The sequence below is a fragment of the Monodelphis domestica genome, chromosome 1 (genome assembly GCF_027887165.1).
Source record: "Monodelphis domestica isolate mMonDom1 chromosome 1, mMonDom1.pri, whole genome shotgun sequence".
NCBI classification, from domain to species: domain Eukaryota; kingdom Metazoa; phylum Chordata; class Mammalia; order Didelphimorphia; family Didelphidae; genus Monodelphis; species Monodelphis domestica.
The window spans coordinates 429,451,229-429,474,898 of NC_077227.1; the positions used below are offsets into that span (position 1 = coordinate 429,451,229).

Below are 23,670 nucleotides of genomic sequence, written 5' to 3' on the forward strand. Positions count from 1 at the left end.
CCTTCTGTCTTGTAGTCAATACTGTGTATTGGCTCCAGGGCAGAAGAGTGGTAAGGGCTAGGCAATGGGGGGGGGGGGGGAGCAAGTGACTTGCCCAGGATCACACAGCTGGGATTGGGGTCTGCTTTTTGAGACCATTTAGAACAACTTCAATTTTTCAGCAGGATTGTCCTTCAGAACATACAAAAACTAGTAATCATGTCCCAAGTCATTTTTTCTCCAGGCTATATATCCCCAAGTTCTTCCCTGGTCTTGTAGCATGGTTTCCAGCATTGTCATTGTCCTGGATGCCTTCCTTTGTATATACTCAAGCTTATGAATTTGTTTCCTAAAATGTATTACTCAGAACTAAATATGGTGCTCCAGATATGTTCTGACCAGAAAGTATGGTAGGATATTACCACCTTTGTTTTGGAAACTGCCTCTGCAGTGGAATATAGCCTAAGATCATGTTATCTTTTCAACTACCATATCCTTCTGTTGATTCATTTTGCTTTATGTACAATATCATTTTGAATAGCAGCATTTAACATGAAGGATGTCAGTTAAATGACGATATGAAGGTTGTGCAATTTTATTTTTAAAATCTAGTGTTGTTTATCTGGAATCAAAACAGTGGGCAATTTGGACACATCAGAATTTTATTAATGGGCAAAATCTGGGGAGAGCTCCCTGTGGAGAATTAAAAGTTCAAATAAATGTTTATGACTTTTTTTTTCTTGTTAAACAGGCCAAAGGCCAATGATGCTGCTAGTGCCGAAGTGGAGAGAATGGGGAAAAGGATGTGATTTGAGGAAGGCAGAAGAAGGAAAGTGGCAAGGGAGGAGAGAAGGTAAACAGTCATTTGAGGTAAATGAAGGAAAAGAAACTGAGGGGGAGGCAAGAGAAGTCAATATTATATAAATCAATATACAGTGTACCTGGTGTTGTTTTGGAGAAGGGAGGGAACAAGCTTTGTTGGGACATGACACATGGATCAATTGGACACATAAAGCAAAGACCCTGCTAATTGCTTTGCATGGAATAGCCAGATGGATTCTCACCACATTTGATGCTCTTGATATCAAGGTGGAAGCTGCCTTATCTACGGCATAGACACAAATAAACCCTTTGTCTTCATTATTATAGCATTCTCAGCCTAACTATCAAAGGCTATGATGACTGCTTTCATGAAGTCTAAACCTGGCTTTACAGTAATATTCCTTATGCTGAGTCATCACTTTCCCCCTCTTTGGCCACAAATCCATGAAATTCATGAGCCACTTAAGTCATCATTATCTGTGTAGTTGCAAATGAAGAGTAAAATAGAGTTACATTATGGGGGAAGTAGAAGAAAATAGTAATAAACAAGGTAAAGCTATATTTTCCTGTAAATGATAATAAATAAATACATAATAAATAAATTATCATAAAATGATAATAAAAATAAATAAATATAAATATGTAATATTTCTATGTATACATAGTATGGATACTATGTCCACCTATATGACTTTCAAAATAGCTATTGTGAAAAACAAAGGAATTGAAACTTAAAGTTATGCCAAACTAAAGAAGGGTCAGTGATAATAATGTTTCTGAATATCTGTGTACATTTTGAAGGGATCAAGAGAAATATATTGATATAAGAATAGGGTTATGCTTATAGTGTTAGTATGGGCCATAGAAATTATATACTGTTATCTTATTTGTGATATATCAAGGCTCAGAAAGGACAGCTGATCAAATTCTTGCTAATTTGGTTTGAAAGAAAGCATTTTAACAAATGCTTTCAGTTTCCCCAAAACAGACCATCCAATCATAGCACCAAATTTTTAGGAGCAGTGCACTTTACCAAACCATATACTCTCTGTCTCAAGCTGGTTGTGAAGAAAGTGATTTTTGTAAACCTTAAAGCACTATCCAAATGCAAGTTTTACTACTTGGTGGCACTACTACTGCTATTAATGAATTTTCAGAAGGATGGCTTTCATATTTTGACATCAATGATTGGCATTTTAAATAGAAAAAATCTTGGATTTAATGGCAGAAGGCCTGGATATGAGCTTAGACTCTTATCACTTCCTGGCTATAGTTTTGTAACATTAAGTCAGTTAAACTTTCTGAGTCTCTGTTTTATTTTTATAAAAGATGAATGGATGAGAATACTTGTCCTAACACAGGAATTTTGTAAAGTATGAATAGCAATATAAATGTGAATGAAAGTAAATTCTTATTAATATTAGCCTTCTCCCTTCCTTCACAAGTAGTGGAGCTAAAATGCAATAATTTTATTTTGATAACCAACATTGTCTCTCCACTGAACAATTTGACCACAGACATTGTTGTTGGCTTTTATAATCAAGACCTGGTGGGTTTTAGTGACTCAGTGCTGCTAGAATTTAAGAAAATAAGTTTATGTGGTCTAATGATATTCCCACTCATAAAATTAAATCTCTAGTGAGTTGGGAGAATATAAATTGCCCTGGAACTTTCAAAGGTCAAACTTGTTGCTTACAAAGTACAAGGATGAATATAGTATTTTCCCTTCCCCCTCTAATTTGTATCATTCTGTCTTTGTATCTGCAGGGAAAGAATGTTTTAGAAGTATAAGTTTACTTGATAACAGAGAATTCTCCAACTCATCTTCATGAAGCTGAGTTAGCATCAGGTAATGTATTAGCTATTTTCTTTCTGGTGATTGTCTTGGTAACAATCACAGCTTTCATTTGAATCTCAAGCCTTCAGCAATATTAATCTTTCAGATTTTTGTTTTTAAGAAATATCCTGAGTTCTTGAGCTTTTTCAGTTTAGATTCCAGATAAATGGGAGTTTTCTATTTGGAACTGAAGAAAAGAGAAACATCCTTTTCTCTTGCATTAATAAAAAGAAAATAAAAGTTGAAAATAGCTACATAGTCAAATATTTTTAATTTCTCATGTTGTTCTCTGCCGTGGAAGTCTGCTTTTTGTTTTTATTTTAAAATTCATAACTAAAAAAGACACATTGTGGAATCATAGATTCAGTATGAGAGCTGGGAAGGGACCTTATAGTAATCATCTTGTTCAACTCATTAATGTTACAGATGAGATGAGTAAAGAAAAATGTTACTTTTTAAAATCCTTAAGGAAGAATGATGTGAACATGCAATAATCATACCTTTATGATATTAACCATAATACATTTTAGGGTAAAAAGGCAAATGATTTAGAAACATGCTTGCTTACAGAGTTTTAAAGAATGTCATATCAATGGACAATAAGCATCTAGATTCAAATCAGGACTTTTTAGGTACAGGAATTTTTTCCTTCCCTTCAAGCTAATTCATTTTTTTTGTTAAAATTTTTTTCAATTAACAAAAATCTTATTTTCTGGGGACAGTTGGGTGGCTCAGTGGATTGAGAGCCAGGTCTAGAGACAGGAGGTCCTGGGTTCAAACTTGGCCTCAGACACTTCCTAGCTGTGTGACCCTGGGCAATGCATAGTATTGGTTCTAAGACAGAAGGTAAGAGTTTTAAAAAAATCTTATTTTCTCTCTCCTCAATGGAAAGAAAATAAAGCCTTTGAAACAAACTTACATAGTTTAAGCAAAACAAATTCCTTCATTGTCTATGTACAATAAATATATGTTTCATTTTCCATCTTGAGTTGATAAACTCAATGTCAGTAAGTGAGTAAAATGCTTGTATTTTGTTCTCTGAAGTCATGGTTGGTCAGTGTTAGAAGTTCTTAAGTTTAAGTTGCTTGTTTTTAGTGTAGTTTTTATTGTATACATTTTCCCCTGTTTTTGCTTAGATAACTTTGCACTCTAATTCATATGTGCAACTCTTCCCAGGTTTCTCTGAAATTCATCCTTCCATCATCTCTTATGACTCAATAGTATTCCATTTCATCATATGCCATAATTTGTTTCAACCATTTCCCATAATTCATTCATTTTTTTTTAACCCTTACCTTCCATCTTAGAATCAATACTGTGTTTTGATTCCAAGGTAGAAGACCATTAAGGGCTAGACATGGGAGATAAGTGACTTTTCCAGTATCACAAAGCCCAAAAGTGTCTAAGGGTCAGTATCACAAAGCCCAAAAGTGTCTAAGGGCAGATTTGAAATCAGGACCTCTCATCTCTGGGCCTCACTCTCAATCCACTGAGCCACCTAACTGCTCCCCACCACACAATTTTATTCTTATTTGAGAGACTTGAACATCTTAGAAGCTTTCTTTATTTGTGGGTTAATGCAGAGGAAAAATAAATTGAAGGTGTAGTAGCTTTGAAATTTTTTTTTTACTTCTTTCTTGAAGAGTTTTTTGTTGTTTTTATGGTCTCATAATGAAAATAGGCAAAAATATAAACATTTGTTTTGTTAAAAATAAATGTGTTTGTTAAAGAAAAATTAGCTTGCTATTTTTGGCAACAAAGACAAATATAAGTGAGGCAATATGTTGTAGTAGATAGAGGCAAAATCTTGAATTCAGGAACAGACCATGTTGTTTATTAGCTTTGCCACCTTGGTAAGTCATTTAACCACCTAGTGCCCCAGGCAGCCCTCTAGGATTATAAATTCCGTTTGAATTACCAACCTTCCCTGTACAGGGAGTTCCTACTGATGAAATCAGAGGTCTGTCTCCTACCCCTTACTCCCAAAGATAGTATAAATGGTTGATATAACTTAGAAGAGCTGAGGGGGACCTTAGAAATCATCTAAGTCACTCCCCATTTCACTGAGAAGAAATATGCCTCCATATAATAGGTGATTATATAGCATCTTTCACATTTCTTTTCTGCTTTAACAAATAATCATAATAAAACTTCATATTTGTTTAGTACTTTATATTTAGCAAAATTTTTTTCTCCTCATTTTCTCATTTTAACTAGTAGTAATCCTAGTCACCCAGCAACATACATAGTGCAATATTACAGGTGAGGAATCTGAAGTCCATCAAGGCTGATTGATTTATCTTTCATGACATAGGTATTATATAATTTGGGGGTCTTATAACTAGCTTCAAGAGTTCTTTGTAGGATAGCCATCGATAGCCTTTTCTTTCTTGGGCGGCCATATAGCCTTATTACCTTTAATCTTGGATGTAGTTTGACTTCTCAGTGATTGATATAACTGACAGAGGTACAGATAGTTCACATTAACCTCAGATTAAGCTTTGTCTTGGGTATTGTATGTAGCACAAGACTCCAAAAGAGCACTCATTCTTAAAACCATTCAGGAGAAGAAAACCTGAGCTTTAAGAAGACAACCTCTGGACTTTGTTTACAAAGCACTTTCTTCACAAAGCACAACGCTAAGAAATTATTAACAACTTAAGTTTCTGTGGTGCTTTCTTCTACAAAATTCTTGCCCTGTAAATTAGGTATTATTAAATATTATTATTCCCATTTTACAGTATAAAAAACTAAGGTTAAGGAGAAGTAATTTGCTATGATCCCATAATGAAGTTTTATGTAGCTATTTTATTCTGTCTTTGAATGAGAATGTCTTTTTGTCTCATCAGAGAAGCATAGATTTGGCCATTAAAGTAAAAGGAAAACATCTGCCAAACTTGGATTTAGAAAGGATGGTGTGAAGCTAGAGACATTGTCCATATGGGACATTTTCATTTTAATCCAAAGGAGTTGCATAGATGACCTTTCTGTAGGGTTCAAGGCTAGAGCAAAAGAACAGTTTAACAACTATAAATTAATATAAAGAATACAAGATTTGGGTTTGGAATGATTAGACCAGGTTTCAAATATCAAACTCTGTTATTTATCACTTTTGTGACTTTGGGCAACTCACTTGCCTCCTTTGGACTTTTTTGAGAAAATGAGAGGATTGGTCTAAATTATTTCTAAAGTTCTTTCCAGGGGACTGCCAAATCTAGATGGCTGCCTGATCAGAGGCCAATTGCTCAGCTTCCTCATAACTACTGCAGAGAAACTGGAAATTTATACTAGGCCAAATAATGATCAAGAAGTTCAACAAGAAACTACAATAAATGACTTTTTTTCACCTCAGAACTATACAGAATTGTCAGCCAAAAGTCTATGGACTATAGGAAAAGAAGCCTTCAGTACTGGCCAGAGCCAATACTGACAAACAAGTCACTAGCCTCCCAGTAAAACTAAAGATATGTAGTCTGCAAGGCTGTGTGTCCAGAAGTAACAAGAAGAGAAGGTTTCCCTGAGAAATCCCCAGGGTGGTTAGGAAGGCACTAGGAACAGCAGCCATTTTTGGCATGGTATGACAGACAGTGTTCAGTCCAAACATCCAGGGGCTTTGAAGTCATTAGCATTCTTATTATGAGAAACCATAAAGGGCCCTGAAGAGCCAGGATTCTGAACCTCAGAAAGCCAGTGGGGCCTAACTTCAGGAGGTAGAAGTTAGCACAGAAACCCAGATGAACCAAAGAAGACCAAGAAAAACTGACTACCCACTCATAAGTCCAATAGGGTGTAGAACCTGATCCCAACCTGAAGCCCCTTAAGGAACTTAAGTTGATATGGACCATTATAAAACATGATTGTAGATCTGCAGATCCACAATAATTTTTTCTAGAAGGAGAAAGTATCTATGTAACAACTCTAAGCAGAATCAGAGGGAAAAAAAAGGATTTTCCTCAAGGACTACATGAATATATACAAAAAAGGAAGCAGTGGATAAATAGTGAAGTTATGCAGTGGAGAAAAGAATTCAAGAAAGAATAGAAAGTTTAGAAGAGAAAAATGGTAAACCTTTTCCAAGGAAAAAGAATCTCTGAAAATTATAATAGACCAAACAGAAATCTTTGACTTCATGAAACCACAAGAAATATTACAAAATCAACTTTGAAAAAATAGAAGAAAATGAAGGTATATGTTTTCAAAAACAACCTGGAGACCAAGTCAAAGAGAGAATTTAAGAATCTTTGGACTTCTGAAAACCATAATTTTTTTTTAAGAACCTCTACACTATATTTATCAGACCCTTCCTCAATCTCCTTTGCTAGATCTTCATCCAGGTTATACCCCTGACCATAGTTGTAGCCTAAAGGATCTGTTGTGAGCTCTCTTTTTCTCCCTCTATTCTACTTCATTTGGTGATCTCATCAACTCCCATGAATTCAGTTATCATCTCTAGGTTGATGATTATCAAATCTACCTATTATGCCCCAACCTTTCTGTTGACTTATAGCCTCACATCTCCAACTGCTTTTCAGACATTTCACACTGAATTCCAGTAGACATCTTAAACTCTACATGTCCAAAACAGAACTCATTGTCTCTTCCCATTAAACATTTCCCTACACACAAATGCATTCTCTGTTAATGTAGAGGGCAACATTATTTCATTCCCTTAGGTTTATAACCTAGAAGTCATCTTCAGCACTTCCCTCTCTCTCACTCTCCATATCTAATCTGTTGCCAAGACCTGTCACTTTCACCTTTGCAGTACTTCTCAAATACAACCTTTTTCTCTCTTCTTATACTGCCACCACTCAGATGTGGGCTCTCCTTTCCTTATACTTGGACCATTGCAATGGCCTCTTAGTGGGTCTGCCTGCCTCAAGTTTCTCCCTACTTTAATCCATCCTTCATTTAGCCACCAAAATTCCTTTCTAAAGTGAGGTCTGACCATTTGCTCCTCTATTAAATAAATTCCTGTGGCTCCCTATCACTTTCAGGATCAAATTCAGAATTCTCTTTTTGGCATTCAAAGTCCTTCATAACCAACACATTATTTCTTGCCACATACTCTTTCATGTATTGATATGGACCTTCTTGTTATTCCTGGCATAAGATGCTCCATCTCTTTACTCAAGGCATTTACTTGAGTTATATAAATACTTAATTGTTTGTGTCCATGCCCTCCCCTCCCCCTGTTAGATTGTGAACTCCTTGAAGTCAAGGACTATCTTTTGCCTCTTTGTATCCCCAGCACTTAGCACAGTGCCTGGCACATTGAAAACATTTAATAAATGTTTATTCACTGATTGTTCTGAAGATTTAAACAGGGAAAGAGAAGGGAGAAAGAATTACAGTAATGTAGACAGAAGGGAGAGGTGGGCAGAATTTGCTTTTTCTCATAGTTAGGGTGCTTGAGAAGAAGCATCTATAAACATGGAAGGAGTGGTTATGAAATTAATCTCACACAACCTGAAATGGACAAAAGATGATCACACAGCACAGTTTAGCACTAAAAAGATGGAGAGTTGAGGGAGGGTAATACTGGGGAGGGACTAGTTGGAATCTAAACAAAGTTCCTGATCTGGAAAGGGAGATTAAAAGGGAAAAAAAAGAAAGCAAATGACTAGAATCTAAAGAAGGAGGATGATCTATTAATACAATTAAGAAATTGCTGCTGAATAGTGATTTTTGAGTGATGGAATATTATTGTGCCAGAAAAAATGACAAAAAAGATGATTTCAGAGAATTCTGTGTAGTATGATATGAGTTCATACTTCAATATGAAGTATACAGAGCTGGGAAAACAGTTAATGCATTAAGAACAATATTGTATAGAAAAACAACTTTAAAGACTTAAGAACTATGATTAGTACAATGCAGTCCCTCCAGAGAACTTATGATGAAGCATGTTACCCATTTTCTGACAGAAGTAATGGACTTAAGGTGCAGACAGAGACATACATTTTTGGACATGACCACTGTAGGTTTGTTTTGATTGACTATACTTATCTGTTATATGTCTTTTTTTTCTTCTCTTGGTTTTCAGTGGGGTTTCGGCAGGACATAAGGAAGGTTAGCAATAGTGATGTCACAAAAAAGCAGACCATTGAAATACTTTAAAATGCGCAGAAGGAAACAAAGAAGGAAGTACAGATAAACCAGACAGTTTTGAAAGTAATGTGTGGAATTATTTGATAGATAGATACACACATATTTTAAAAGCAAGCTGTTATCAGATATGCAATTTATGTTCTGTATATATGAAATGCTCATTTTTTAGTGTCTTAAGTTCAACATTAAAAATTTTTTTCTTAAATAAAGTTACTTCCAGTTCTAAATCTGAGTCTCCCATGATTCTCTTCTAGCTCTTAATCTCATAATCCTATGATCAGTAGAAGAATGTTCAGATATGGCTGATAATTAGAAGTTTAGCAGCTATACATCACACACTCATAAACTTATGCCCATGCCACTTTTATCACATGATATAGAATGTAAATGGATTATAAACTCCCCTTTCTTTTTCTCTCTCTTTCTCTCACCTTTTCTCTGTCTCTGTCCCTCTATTCTTTCTCTTTCCAGATTACGCTTCATGTCAGTAGAAATGGACAGCAGCAGTTTTATTCAGTTTGATGTGCCCGAGTACAGCAACACAGTTCTGAGCCAGTTAAATGAACTCCGCCTTCAAGGAAAACTGTGTGACATCATTGTGCACATTCAGGGCCAGCCATTCCGAGCCCACAAAGCTGTCCTTGCTGCCAGCTCTCCCTATTTTCGTGACCATTCAGCATTAAGTACCATGAGTGGCTTATCCATTTCCGTGATTAAAAATCCTAATGTCTTTGAACAGTTGCTCTCATTCTGTTACACTGGAAGAATGTCCTTACAGCTGAAGGATGTTGTCAGTTTCCTCACTGCTGCTAGCTTTCTTCAGATGCAATGTGTCATCGATAAGTGCACACAGATCCTGGAGAGCATCCACTCAAAAATCAGCATTGGGGAGGTCGACTCTGTTACCATTGGTGCTGATGAGAACTCAGAAAATCGCAACGGAGTTAAAGAGAGCAGCTTCTTTGCCAACCCAGTAGAGATCTCGCCTCCATATTGCTCTCAGGTGCGACAGCCCACAGCTGGAAATGATCTACGGATGGAGGCAACTCCAAGCAAATCCCTGCGTGGCCGATTGCAAGAAGAAGGCCATTCAGACCGAGGAAGCAGTGGGAGTGTCTCCGAGTATGAGATTCAGATAGAGGGTGACCATGAACAAGGGGACTTGATTGTGAGAGAGAGCCAGATCACAGAGGTGAAAGTGAAAATTGAGAAATCAGACCGACCCAGCTGTTCAGACAGTTCTTCCTTGGGTGATGATGGCTACCACACTGAAATGGTAGATGGTGAACAAGTGGTGGCAGTGAATGTAGGCTCCTATGGCTCTGTGTTACAGCATGCATACTCCTTTTCCCAAGTAGCTTCTCAGCCATCAAGTATGTCAGAAACTTTTGGGAACCTGAGTAACTCCAGCCCTTCAAGGTCCATGCTAAGTTGTTTTCGAGGGGGCCGAGCACGCCAAAAGCGCCCCTCCTCTGTCCATCTGCACAGTGATCTGCAGAGTTTAGTTCAAGGGTCAGATGGTGAAGCTCTTGTAAATAATCCCGGGTATGAGAATAGCCCCCGGGAGAGGAGTGCACGAGGTCACTGGTATCCATACAATGAAAGGTTGATCTGCATTTACTGTGGAAAATCTTTTAACCAAAAGGGGAGTCTTGACCGTCATATGCGACTCCACATGGGGATCACCCCTTTCGTATGTAAGTTCTGTGGTAAGAAGTACACAAGAAAAGACCAGTTGGAGTACCACATCCGGGGCCATACTGACGATAAGCCTTTCCGTTGTGAGATCTGTGGGAAGTGCTTTCCCTTTCAGGGAACACTCAACCAGCATCTTCGGAAAAATCATCCAGGGGTGTCCGAAGTCCGAAGTCGTATTGAGTCCCCAGAAAGAACAGATGCATATGCAGAACAGAAAATTGAGAATGATGCCTCCAACTCTGAGGCAGGCCTGGATTCCAGTATGGAAATTCACACAGTGTCTAATGCCCCCGACTAAGATATATAAGTGCACCCCAAACAAAGCACACTCATCAATGCATTTCTAAAAATTTTGCTGTAGGTAACCCTTAGTCCAATTATTCCTTTGGTTTTCCTGATCACCTTGAAACCTAGTAGGTGCACAGCAAATTTTCCCATGGTTTCTAGATAGCAGCACACTTTGCCATTTTTGTTTTTTGCTTCCAAGGAGACTGGGTATATGTGTGTTGAAAGAGTTTAGAATCCGACGGGCCAAAAATACAGGGAAAACATGGGTTGATGTTATTCCTCTGGATGAATTATTTCAATCCCAATTCTGGCAGTAGCATAGCTAAGCCAACTGGGTTCACCCTATCTTCACTACCCAGGGGCATATATTCTCTCTTAGTGTGCATGTAGACTTCTATGCATGGGCATGGAGAGAGAATAAGATGTGTCCAGATGATCTGATGATAACCTTTTAGAGTTGAAAATTACTTTTTTGGTAGTTAGAAAATTTATACATATTATATATATAATAAAGCATTTATTATATATATTACATATATACATTCTTAAATTTGCTTTTATTCTGGTTGAGGTGAATGTAAGAGGAATATGTAAGTTAATATAGTGTGTACAGGGCTTTTTGACTCTTAATCTCATCTCCACTTAATATATTTTAAGACCTTGCCCCTTTATCCCTCAAAGAATGTTATTTGGTTTTCTTATATATTAATCATAGTGTCCAAAAGTCAGCAAAGCAAATGATACTGTTTTTTATAAAGTCCACTTCATAAACACATAAACCAAATGCCATAAATCTATTCAACTCTAGTTAGAATTGTTTGGAAATTTTGTTAGTTGTCCAGTAGATAAGCTGGATGACACGTGGTGCTGCCCTTTTTTACACAGCTGTAATGTAATTATCCAACCCTAAAGTAACAGTGGTTTTAAATGTTTTTACTGGCCTAAGAATCTACCTTCATTTCGTACTGTAGAAACCTAAATACCAGGTAACTAAATCAAATCACTCTACATGATGAGTTGCTACTCTCACTAAAGGAAGAGAGGGTTGTAGCTCTGACTATATCTCCACACAGTGTTGATATATCTATCTATCTATCTATCTATCTATATATATATATACATATATATTTTTGTTTTTGTTTTGTTTTGTTTTCTCCAAACAGCCGGTTCAGGTGCATAGTAACTTTCTATATTGCGGTTCCTTGTGAAACTGCGAAACTTGGAAATTTGTACTTTTTTGTAAAGATATATTCTATGGGAATCGCAAGCAATATGTCTATCTTGTGTGCTACAGAAAGCCACAGTGGCTTCCCCATTTTTTCAGTGGCTAATCAGTGTTTCCTGCTTAATGAAACCAACCATAAGAAACCCTCTTTAAGATACTTTGTGTGTCACCAAATATTTGTGTGTCACCCATTTTTGTTTTATGTGGTGCTACTTTTATGTTTAATATCAGTTAGGTCAGTATAATATAGAAAATGTGAAACCTTATGGTAATAGTGAATTATAAGCAACAGGTTTTTTTTCTTTCTCTTATTAATTTGCTTGAAAAAGAGACCTCAAAATCTTGTGCTAGCAAACACATTACTATATAAGAACAGATGTGATCCCTATTTAAAAAAAAATTCATTAGGAAATGTTTTAGTTCTCTACAGAGTGCTCATATGTGCTGATAGTGTACCAAAAGATGCTTTCTTTACACGAAAAAAGTTAATTTGGTTTGCTACTGTATACTCTGGTTGATTAAGAGTGAGTTTGCAGCAAAGGTCATGAGCAGGTGCTCTGGAGGTTGCCATGAGGATGGCCAGCCCTCCATAAACTCTCTTCTGGAGTGATAACTTAGCTCTGCAGACTTGCTATGGAAAAACTTCTCAGTTGAAGAAGAATAAAAGTTTTTTTTTTTTTTTAATGAGCTGTGATTTAGTTTACAGGATTACCAAAAAATAAAAAAAATATGTGTGTGTGTACACACACACACACACACACACACACGTTTGCTGGTTTGCAATGCTTTTGTGGCTCATATCAAATAGTGGGGGGGTTTTGTTTTGTTTTAAGAAAAAATCAAGCCCTCGTCCATAATGACCCCTTGTGGGGTGTGGCTGGGTGGTAGCTGCTTTCTTGAAAACACAGTGTCTGCTAACCTTGTAACCAGCTGCACTATGGATCAGTGTTACTACATACAGATTACACTATAAATCTAGCTGCTCCAGAGGAGCAGTTTTTAGCTAAATCGGGTATATAATATGCCTTTTTTCCTCTTAAAACTGCCTAAATAAGGGGTTTGTTCTCTCCTTGAAGCACTTGCGTAACTCCTATTAAAGCCTTGTGCCTCATGGGGAGACTGGACTCTTAAGTGTTTACCCAATTAAATACATTCTGGGGTTTCAGGTAAATGTTTGTGGTGTTTTTTCTTACATGAATGAGGTTTTGTTTTGTTTTTGTTTTTTAAAGAAATTAAATGCAAAAAATTGTGTTTTGATACAACTAAGTATGTGACAAGAAATGGCCAAATCAAGGACACAGGAGGTTGGGCTCAGGGAACCCCCTTCTCCTCTCAGGCTTGGAGCCCTTGGGTGGGTTTCCATTAACATATTGTGTGAACTGAAGCAAGTTAGGAGAAGGGAAGTTTGGGCAGCACCTTGTACGTCCTGGCTCTTGTCATTGTGTCACAGTCTTAACCTTATTTAAATGGAGTTCTTTGTATTTGTAAATCTATTAAACTGGTTTGAGTTTACCAAAGAGTGACTTATCCAAAATTGTCTCTGACAAAAAAAATATATACATTGCTTTGATTGTACAGTTCAGGTTCAAAACATTGTAATGGGACTGTTAAGGGGCAGGAAATTGATTCATTTTCTCAATAATAATCATGATTCAACATTTTTGCAAGTTCCACTTGCCTCCCATTCATGTTGCTAACACTTTACCCTTTCCACTGCTAGCAGTGTTAAGAATGAATTCTCAAGCCATAACACAGTACTGTAACCATTCAGCAGTGCTTTGGAGAATGCAGACATCTAGGCCAGCATAGGGCTCCCTTGTCTCTTTGAGCATTTCTAAGGTCACACTACCCAGTGTGAAGTCTGGTGGAAGATGAACTTCAGATCTGGCAGCAGCAGTTAAATTGTGCCTTGTCACATGATGATATGCCAGGGGGACTATCATGACCACAACCTAGAAACTTTTGGCTACCCGAAGTTCATTCCATGTCTCCTCAAAGAAGAAATATGCTGAGTGGTAACTGCTTAAAGCAACTTTTAAAAAAAGTACAGTACCTATTTCTGTACAGTTTGGGGTTAACACAGTACTGTTATACATTTTCATTTATAACAGATGCAGAAGTCAATAAGATAACAAGTGATATGTGAAATCTTTTAACAGTGAAATATATCCTGAATACATATAGGCTTGTTCATAATTGAGTCTCTTCTTGAGCTACCTTTTTCAATAAATAGACAATGTGAAGACAGTGACAGCGTCCTTTTCTATAGATATTTAACCTGTTATTGCAAACTGTGAAAACAAAGAATTTTATACTTTTGCTAATGTTTGTGGTTTTAAACAATTATTTTGGTTCTCCTAATCAGTTCTCTACCATATCATTTCTACGAAACCTGTAAATACATTTAGAAATTATATTTGTAAATACATTATATATTTCATTTATTTTAGTCAGTGGAAAGACTCAAGATTGGATTCTGCCTTTAATTTTTGTTTTAATAGCAGAAAGGATACTGTCAGTTCACTGTTAAGCAAAAGATACTGTAGAACTAAATTGATTTCTAGGATTCTTCCCAGACATGAGTAGGAAAGTCATGTTTTCCAAAAATGTAACCAAGTCTTCACTTTGCTCTTAGCCCAAATGGTAAGGCCTGTGTTATAATTAAAAAAAGAAAAGAAAAAAGCCCAAAGCATGGGAAGAACTTGCAGAAATACAAAATAAGGGCTAGGGCGGGGAGGGTGAGAATTTATGTGAATGAGCTTTACTTTAAAGAAATCAGTGTATTTTATTTGAATAGCTTTTTATATTAGTTACTGTGATTCTTTTATTACGGTATTCTGAAAGGGTTTCCTGTGAAGCCTCCTGAAAGGGACTCAAATATGCAACACCGAATCTATTTTCCAAGGGAGTGTTCCCCTTGGATGGTGCTTCTAGACTGGTCAGGGTTATTTATTAAATTTTATATATGAAAAGTATTTGGGAATTGTGTAAATTCTTTATATGAATCTAGTTCATAAATCATAGATTTCATAATTGCTCAGTGCAACTGAACTAGAGGTTCAGGAAAGTCATTCACTTTGTTCCAAGTTTATAATGGCTGTTGTGCATTTCTTACATATCTTGTTCAAAAAGTGCCAGTGTGGTTTAGCTGCCTCTACCCAATTTGGGACTCCCCAGGCCTGGCAATGACCTGCTTTCTCAGGATTCTTGAATCTGTGTGAAGACTGCTCGGCCTAGCCAAAAGGGAGCTTGGGACACCCCACACTGTCCCAGTATTTTGATCAAGTGGAGCAATGAGCCTTGCTTAGGACCCCTAAGCACCTGCCCTAGTGGCAGCCACAGCAAACAAACCTCTTGCTGCTCGCTCCTCAACAAGTATGCTGTGAATTCAGCCTTTGGATTTATTTCCAAGGCCTTGGTTGTTGCCCTGACTATACAGTAAGAGGTGAATTAAATTGGTTTGTTATGAGAATAACCATTTATCAATGTGAAAAGCATTTCTGGCCACTTTTCTTGGTAGGGCTAACATTCTCCATTATAAATGGTGGAACAATCAGAATGATTTAACTCTCAGTGTCATTATCTTGCAATATAAACTGGTAACCTCACAAGTCCCCACTTCATCGCCACATGAAGTAATGAAGCTAGCTAAGCTGATGCTGTCAGGACAGTAACTTGCCATAAGGATTCTTTTATAAGCATGAATTTAAACTATTTATTCAAATGCTATTTTACTCTTGTATCCATTGGGTTTTAGATTTGTGACACGGATACTTCAGTGCTGCTTAATTTTGTTTGGATGAATTCTTGGTTCTTGCTTGTAAATGGCTTTTTTTTTATGGTATCAATAAAGTCAATGGAAATTGCTGTTTGTAAATAAAAATGCTTATAGAGCAAAGATGGTGTGAGCTGATTTTTTTATATTCCTTCTATTTTTCTCAAGTGTCACTTATTCTGGTATCTCTTCAACAAGCATGTTTTTGTGTTGTTGTTGTTTTTTTGTACTGCCAGAGTCAAGATAAAAAGTGTTGGTAAAGCATAGTCCTTGACTTTGTGGAGCTTCCATTGTGTTAGGAGGGTGGACAGTGGAATTGGCAGGTGGAGAAGATGGGACAAATTGAGCTAGGAATGGTTTTTACAGATTAAAATATAAGACTTTAACAATATAAAAACCATTCAGATAACATTTGGAATTTGTTGATTCCTGGTGTATTAGAAAGGGAAAGAAACAAGCATTTATATACAGACCCTTCCCAGTGCTATGCCGATTGCTTTACAAATACCTTGTTTGTTTCTCACAACAGCCCTATGTGAGGTAAGTGCTATTATCTCCATTTTACAATGGTGGAAAATGAGGCAAATGGGCTAGGTGACAAGTGTAGGGTTACCCAGCTAGTAAATATCTGGGGCCAAATTTGAACACCGGTCTTTTTGATTTCAACCCAATGTTCTATCTGCTATGGCATCACTGTTGAAATTTGGCTTTTATGTTAGCCTCGATTCTAGGATGTTATTTCCATTCCGCGGTCCTAATGTTTTCTTGTCTCCAAAGTGGAGGTAATACTGCCATTTGTACTACTTGCCTCATGGGCTTATCATGATGGAAAACAACTTTTAAGCATTAAAGTGCTATGGAAATATGAGGAGCTATTAGTATTACATAAGTGTGTTGAGAGAAGTATGGAACAAAATGCATCTAGCAGCACTTTGATACTTTTTTGAAAGGCTGTGATTTCTCGAGGTCAAGCTACTGCCTAGGACAGAGAAGAGAAGCATGACCTTAATGTTTGTCTTGCTATGATGTAGTAGAAAGAAGCACTGGTTGTGAAATCAGAACAGTTTGAATCTTTGCTCTTTCAACTACCAGTTGTTTAACCAGCTATTTCCCCTTTCTGGGCCCCAGTTTCTTTGTGTAAAATGAGGGTATTAAACAATTTCTTTTACTTTCAGGTCCAATGACCTTGCTGTTTAGCAAAGCATACTGTTTGCCAAGGGTCTTGACTTTACTTTGGCCTATGTATCCTGGGTAGTTGGATCATGGGCCTCAAGTGACAAGCAGTTCATCCCCCTTTGACAGATCCTCTCCAACAGAACAATGATCAAAATTTTTCTTTCCAGTTAAGACTACTTGAAACATCAAAATTCTGTGCTCATATCTAATCAGACACTCCCACCTCCTGTAGGTATTTAATTTTAGATGCACAGAGCATTAGTTGCTGATTCACACATAAATACATATATTCATGGGTCATTTGAGAGGAATTTGTGAATAAATCCATAATTTTAGTTATAGAATTTCCTACAGTAGTTACTACCCATAAAGCTAGAAGCCCTATCACACCTAAGGTTTTGTGAGTTGATGTGATAATAATAGCAATTGATGGTGAGCCTGGAGAAAGACCTATCCCAACAGCTCAGCTAGTCCTCAGAAGACAGTCCATTTGCTAAATCTGGGCCCAAATATTTTCCAGCTTGTACTGGTCAGCCAGTACCTGGTTTGGGGCCAAGGACAAGAAAAGTTCACAAAAAGGATTATTACAGACCTAACAAGTCAGTGTATTCTTATAAAACTCAAAAAGTCCTCTATTCCTTCCACTCCATGGGAAGGAATTGATGGAGGCCTTTAGGAGAGGAAATGGCATTTAAACTGTAGAAGAATAGTTTGTGTAGAGCTTTGGCATACATCACTGAATTTTTTTGCAAGTCGAACTTTGTAATTAATTCTTGGGCTAAATATTAAAATTCCTTGAAAGTGGTGACTGAGTGGGCTAGGAAAACTAGGTCAGATTAAAAGCTTCATATAAACTATCCTTTGATACATTGAGTGCCATCTATAAATAATACAGCTTTATGACTGACTTAACCTATAGACTTTTTTAAGGGAGTTGAGTTGCAGGCATTTAGCACACCAGACTTTGAGAGTCCCGCTTTTGGGTCAGTGTAGTTCTTTCATTAAGCTAATAAAGAACCTTTGAAATAATCATGTTGGATTATAGGAAGGGCAGAAGACGGGAAACCTGGATCTAAGTCTTGTCTCTGCCAGTGAATGGTTGAATGGCTGTGGGCAGATCATTTCCCCTCTCTAGGTCTCAGTCTTTCCATCTGTCAAAATAGAAGGCTCCTGATACCCTTTTCAGTTCTGATGGCTTATATTCTAAGGTGCCTTCCTTAAGTGGAAGAGTGAGTAGACCACTGACTGGAGTGAGAAGACCCTAGTTTAACTTTTGTCTCTGATATTACCTGTAAGAGACTGGGCAAATCATCTAACCTCCATGGGCCTCAGTTTCTTCATCTGTAAAATGGGAGAGTGGAGTAGATAGCCTCTAATGACCCTGACAATTTATTTTCCAAGGTGTCCATAAATATTCCATGTTCTACAGTCCAAGGCATGGCCTAGTTATAGCCACCATACATTCTTCCCTTGTTTTGGGGGGGTCACCTATAATGATGATCCTACAGAAATTGTGGTGCTCTATAATTTGTAGTGTAAGGATGATATTAGAAAATAACTATTTTTTTATTGGTTTAAGGATAAAAAGTAGAGTGGCTGGTTTGAGAAAGAACTGGAATTTGAAGCAGAGCTGAGAGAGCTGTTGATTTCATTGGTTAACAGTTTTAACTTTTTCTGTGTCAATTACTCTCTCTGATGGTTGGGGGTTGGTCTCTGGCAGTTGGCAGAGACACATCCACTCAGAAACTTTCAGGGCTGGAGGAGGCAACATCGTTGTCTCTCTCTGTCTGAGGGAAAGATCTGAAGGAGCTCAGTGTTTTTCTTTCCCAAGTTGGGAAACACTATTGAATATCTATTGTGGTTTTTATAAATTGTTTAACTCTGAGAAGATCAAAGAAAAACCTGGCCTTTGGTTTGGACTCTGAGTCTGTTAGCTCAGGGTCCTAACTGGATTCTTGTTGAGACTTAACCAACTAGCCTTTGCTATTTTACAATTTGAAGGCGAAGTTAAGATTTATAAGGATAATAGTGGAGTTTTATTTAGATAGTATAAATTTGGGTTAGTCAGATAGGGAGGATTAGTGTAGCCTGTGAAACACAGGAGAAGCGGTTCCTTGCAGAATCAGGGAGTTTATTTGGGTGGATTTAGAATCCCTTAGAATTAGAAACCCTTTCTTTATCCTTATATATTGCAATAAATATTTTATGTTTGTAATAAGAGTCTCTTTAGCATCCTTGCGCCTGGCCTTGAAGGGAAGTTCACATTTGAGCTTCACTTCATCACTGGGGATACTTTTGATTACATCTATCAAAAGAATCCAAACAGTTTTGAAAAGTTTTGAACATATATTGAACAGTTTTTCCATCTAAATACTTTATTTTGTGTAGCTCATCATTATTTTTTTTATTTTTACAGTAGACATACAGCATTTATACAGAACTTCACATGTTAATCTTATAGGAGCTGTTGTTTTTTCTCATTTTACAGCCAAGGAAGCTGAAGCTAAGAGATTAAGTAACTTGCCCAGAGTCATAGCTAAGCATGTTAGAGGCTGGATTTGAACTCAGGTCTTCCTGACTCCAGGCCCAATACTCTTATCCATTGAACCACTTAGCTACCCAGTCAAGGATACACTTACTTAGATGCTAAATAGGATGTTATTTCCTCAGTTTGCATTCTTCAAAAATGCAGATCAGAATCCATCAATGTTCCCTTATCTTCTATGATTTTTTTTTTTAAACCCTTACCTCCCATTTTAGAATCAATACTATGTAGTTTCCAAGGCAGAAGTAAGGGCTAAGGATTGGGGGTTAAGTGACTTGCCCAGGGTCACACAGCTAGCATCTTCTATAATTTTTCTGTGTGTCCTCTCATAAGTTTGATTTGATGATCTACCCATTGTGCTAGAGGTCTCCCTTAAATTTGCCTTTCCAAGGAAATAGCACTGGTATTCAAGAGAAGGGCTTTTGTGACAGCAAGTTCTTGGAATTATTGGAAGCATATAAATGTGTTCTAACCCAATATTCTCATTTCTGGACCCAGTTCATTAATCATTGGTAGCATTTGTCCAAGATGTGAGCTGATAAACTGATTTAACATCCTATGTAGTATAGTGGAAGAAACACTAATAGTCACCTGATATGAGTTCAAATTTTGATTTTCCTGCCTATGTGACCCTGAACAGTGACTTTAAGGTCTGCCAAGCACTTTATATATGCCATCTCATTTGATCTTCACAATAACCTTGTGAGGTGCTGTTATCTCCCCATTTTTCAGATGTAGAAACTGAGGCTGAGGGAGATTAAGTGACTTGCCCAGAGTCACAACTAACTCAGAAGCATTCAAAGTTAGTGTTTCTGAGTTGGGATTTGAGCTTAAGGGGTTCTTGATTTCCAATTCCAACACTATCCACTGAGCCACTTAGGTACCTCAGACCAGTTACTTAACCTTCCCTTTCTTCATCTGCCATGTGATAGGGGTGAAATAGATTAGGAATTCTTAACTTGAAATCTACAGATCCTAGATTTCAGGGGGCCCCATAAAGTTGGACAGGAAAATTTACATCTTTATTTTTACTCATCTCTAATTGCAATTTAAAAGCCTTTCCTTCAGTTATGAATGCAGGCAGCAAGTATTATTCTGAGAAGGGTGTGTAGGCTTCACTCAACTCAACTCACAGACTCTCAGAAGGTGAAGAGACTCCAGCCTAGATGATCATTGTGATTACTGCCTGCTCTAAGTCATGCAATTTTGAGTTTCACATACTGTAATCTGGGCAATATTGGCCTTCACACTTTATTTTTCCTCTGTGGATCTTAAGGTAGATCTCCTCCAATCAATCCATAAAAATATTAAACACCTGCCAATGTACCTGGTTCTGTGCTAAGTTCTGAGGATACAATGAAAGGCAAAAGACCATCTCTGCTCTCAAGGATCTCAGAAACTAATGGAGATAAGCAAACAAGTATGTGCAAACAAGCTCATGCAGGAGAAATTGGAGATAATCAACAGAGGGACTGAGAAGACTGAATGTGTGCTTGCTCCAGGGATGGATGTCATCAGCTCAATTTCATCCTTGGATAATAGTGTGGATCTGGAAGATCTTGTGAGCAGGAAAGTTCTTTTCTTTGGGGGCTTTCTTGTTGAATACCTTCAGTGGTTTACAGGTAAATACTTTGAGCAAATATCTGTCTTTTGTTTTATACCTTGCTTCATGTTGACATTCAGTGGAACCTGAACAAATTATTTCTGTCAAGTTAGGTCCTGAAAATTGCCCTTTGTTTTCTGGCAGTCCTCGGTGAGGAAGGCTCAGAGATAAAGATAAGATGATGACATCATTCTTTGATCTCTTTGGAAAACCAATTATGGCCGATATTTTAACCAGCTCCTTCTTTCTCAAATTACTTGCTTCAAGTTTTGGATTCCTGAAATAGTTCTAAGATGTGCCTACCTCTGTCTTCTACTGTTCTCTTACTCTTTTCCTTTTTTCTTCTTTATTGTTCAAATTTCATTTTTTTTTTCATGGAGCAGGAATTAAAGGAATAATACCACCTAAGCAACATCTCTTGCATCTGTACCTTTCTCTAATGCTAGCATTCAGCATAGTCCTTCACGACCACTGCCACCTCCCTCAGACTGTTGAAATAGTGCTAACTTTACTTTTATCTCAGATATGCATATGTCCCCTTCAAATTCATCTTCCTCATGCTTCTGAAATCACATTTCTTAAGTATAGATTTGGTCCTTTCTCAGCTCTCCTTAAAAATTCGGTGATAAATCAAATTCACAAAAATGCAAGTCATTCCTTAATTGATCAGTGGCCAGAGGATATGACCAGGCAGTTTTCAGACTGAACAAGGTATGGTATATGATGGTAATGGAGAGCGTTTTTCCTAAGTCCTTCAGAATTGTCTTAGATCATTGCATTGCTGAGAATAGATGTCATTTACAACTGATCATTGTATAATATTGCTATTATTGTGCACAATGTTCTCCTGGTTCTGCTCATTTCACTTTGCATCAGCTCATGTAAGTCTTTCCAGGCTTTTTTTGAAATCGTCTTGTTTATTTCTTATAGCAAAATAGTGTTCCATTACCATCATATACCGTAACTTGTTCTGCCATTCCCCAAATGAGAAACATCCCCTCACTTTCTAATTCTTTCCCAATGCAAAAAGAGATAAATGTGACTCCTGAGTTAGCACTAAGCTTTTGGTACAATTCAATTATTTCTATTAAATGCTTACTCTATGCAGAGCTCTGGGAGAGGTTCAAAGGTTGCAGAAGTCCTTACCTTGCAAAGTGTAGAAGTCTAGTCTAGGAGGACGTTTTTTGGCATACCCCTCCCTCTGTCCAGCCACCCAAAGCAAGCGTTTCCTCTTTCCCCTCTCTAGGGTGATGCAGGGGGCTCACAGGCAGCTTCAAGTTGTAGTTTGAGCACATGAACTTGAAAGTCTTCGTCAACACTGGGCTAGGGGAAACAGGGAAGGCTTCTTGGAGGAGGCATTTGAATTGAGCTTTAAAGGATGAGTATAGGAGCTCAACAGGTGAAGAAGGGGAGTTGGGATCTTCTAGAGAAAAGGTAAAGGCATGAATATTTTATATGGGCTACAGCATAATGTTAGGAAAGATTGAAGACAAAAAGAGAAGGGGACAGTGGAGGAAGAGATGGATACAAGTGTCAAGCTTGGATAGACTTTTGGAGCAGACAGAAGGGCCTGGTGTGCTATATGGTCCACAGGATTGCAAGGAGTGGGACATAACCAAACAACTGAACAGCAGCAAAAAAAAGGCATGGGCTGGGGGAAGTGAGTGGCTCAGTGGATTGAGAGCCAGGCCTAGAGACAGGAGGTCCTGGGTTCAAATTTGACCTCAGGCAGTTCCTTGCTGTGTGACCCTGGGCAAGTCACTTGACCCCCATTGCCTACCTCTTACCACTCTTCTGCTTTGGAACCAAAAATATATAGTATTGATTCTAAGAAGGAAGGTAAGGGGGGGTTTGGGGTTTTTTGGGTAGCATGGACTGCACACTGGAGAGTAGCATGGCTAGAAAGATAAAGTATAGTAAGTGCCAGACTGTGGAAGACCTTAAAAGGGTTTGACCTTTACCATTAGACTATGAAATCTTCAAGGGAAATGACTATCTTTTGCCTTTTTTTGTATTCCCAGCATTTAGCACAGTGCCTGGCACATGGGTGCTTTATCATTGAGCATTTTTTAAAAATCAGTATTTTATTTTTTCCAATTACATGTAAAAAGAATTTTTAACATTAGTTTTCTAAAATTTTGAATTGCGAATTCTCTTTCTCTCCCTCCCCTTCCCACTCCATGTGGCAGTAAGCAATTTGATATAGGTTATAAATATGATATCATGTGATATCCGATATCTGATATCATGTGATATATGATAAATGTGATATCATGCAAAATATTTCCATCTTGGTCATGTTGTAGAAGGCACATATTTAAAAAAAAATGAAAATAAAGTGAAATAGTATGTTTCGTATTGCATTTACATGCCATCAGTTCTTTCTCTAGACTTCTGTAACCTTTGAACCTCTCCCAGAGCTCTGCATAGAGTAAGCATTTAATAGAAATAATTGAATTATACCAAAAGCTTAGTGCTAACTCAGGAGTCACATTTATCTCTTTCATGTGAATATAGAGGAAGAAAGACATTCTCTCTTGCTCCTTGCAGCTCCCACATTCGCTCAGGCTCCTTCGTGGGCTCCTCTCCTTCATCCTGTCTTCCACTGGGA

At 37.5% G+C, this 23,670-nt stretch overlaps 1 protein-coding gene across 8 annotated transcripts in view; it reads left to right on the forward strand.

The window, feature by feature from the left end:
* The window catches only part of ZBTB34 (zinc finger and BTB domain containing 34), a 57,608-nt gene that overhangs the window by 12,840 nt on the left and 21,098 nt on the right, over positions 1 to 23,670 (forward strand). For 4 of the 8 annotated variants that reach the window (XM_016426205.2, XM_056812166.1, XM_056812168.1 and 1 more), the window contains 3 exons: positions 731 to 849; positions 2,569 to 2,650; positions 9,221 to 15,858. In XM_016426205.2, coding sequence (XP_016281691.1) covers positions 9,231 to 10,745 — 1,515 coding nt within the window. In that variant the 5' untranslated portion in view covers positions 731 to 849; positions 2,569 to 2,650; positions 9,221 to 9,230 and the 3' untranslated portion in view covers positions 10,746 to 15,858. Of the gene's footprint in view, positions 1 to 730; positions 850 to 2,568; positions 2,651 to 9,220; positions 15,859 to 23,670 lie in introns of those variants that run through there. The other 4 variants (XM_007474662.3, XM_056812169.1, XM_016426206.2 and 1 more) reach the window with 2 other exon arrangements.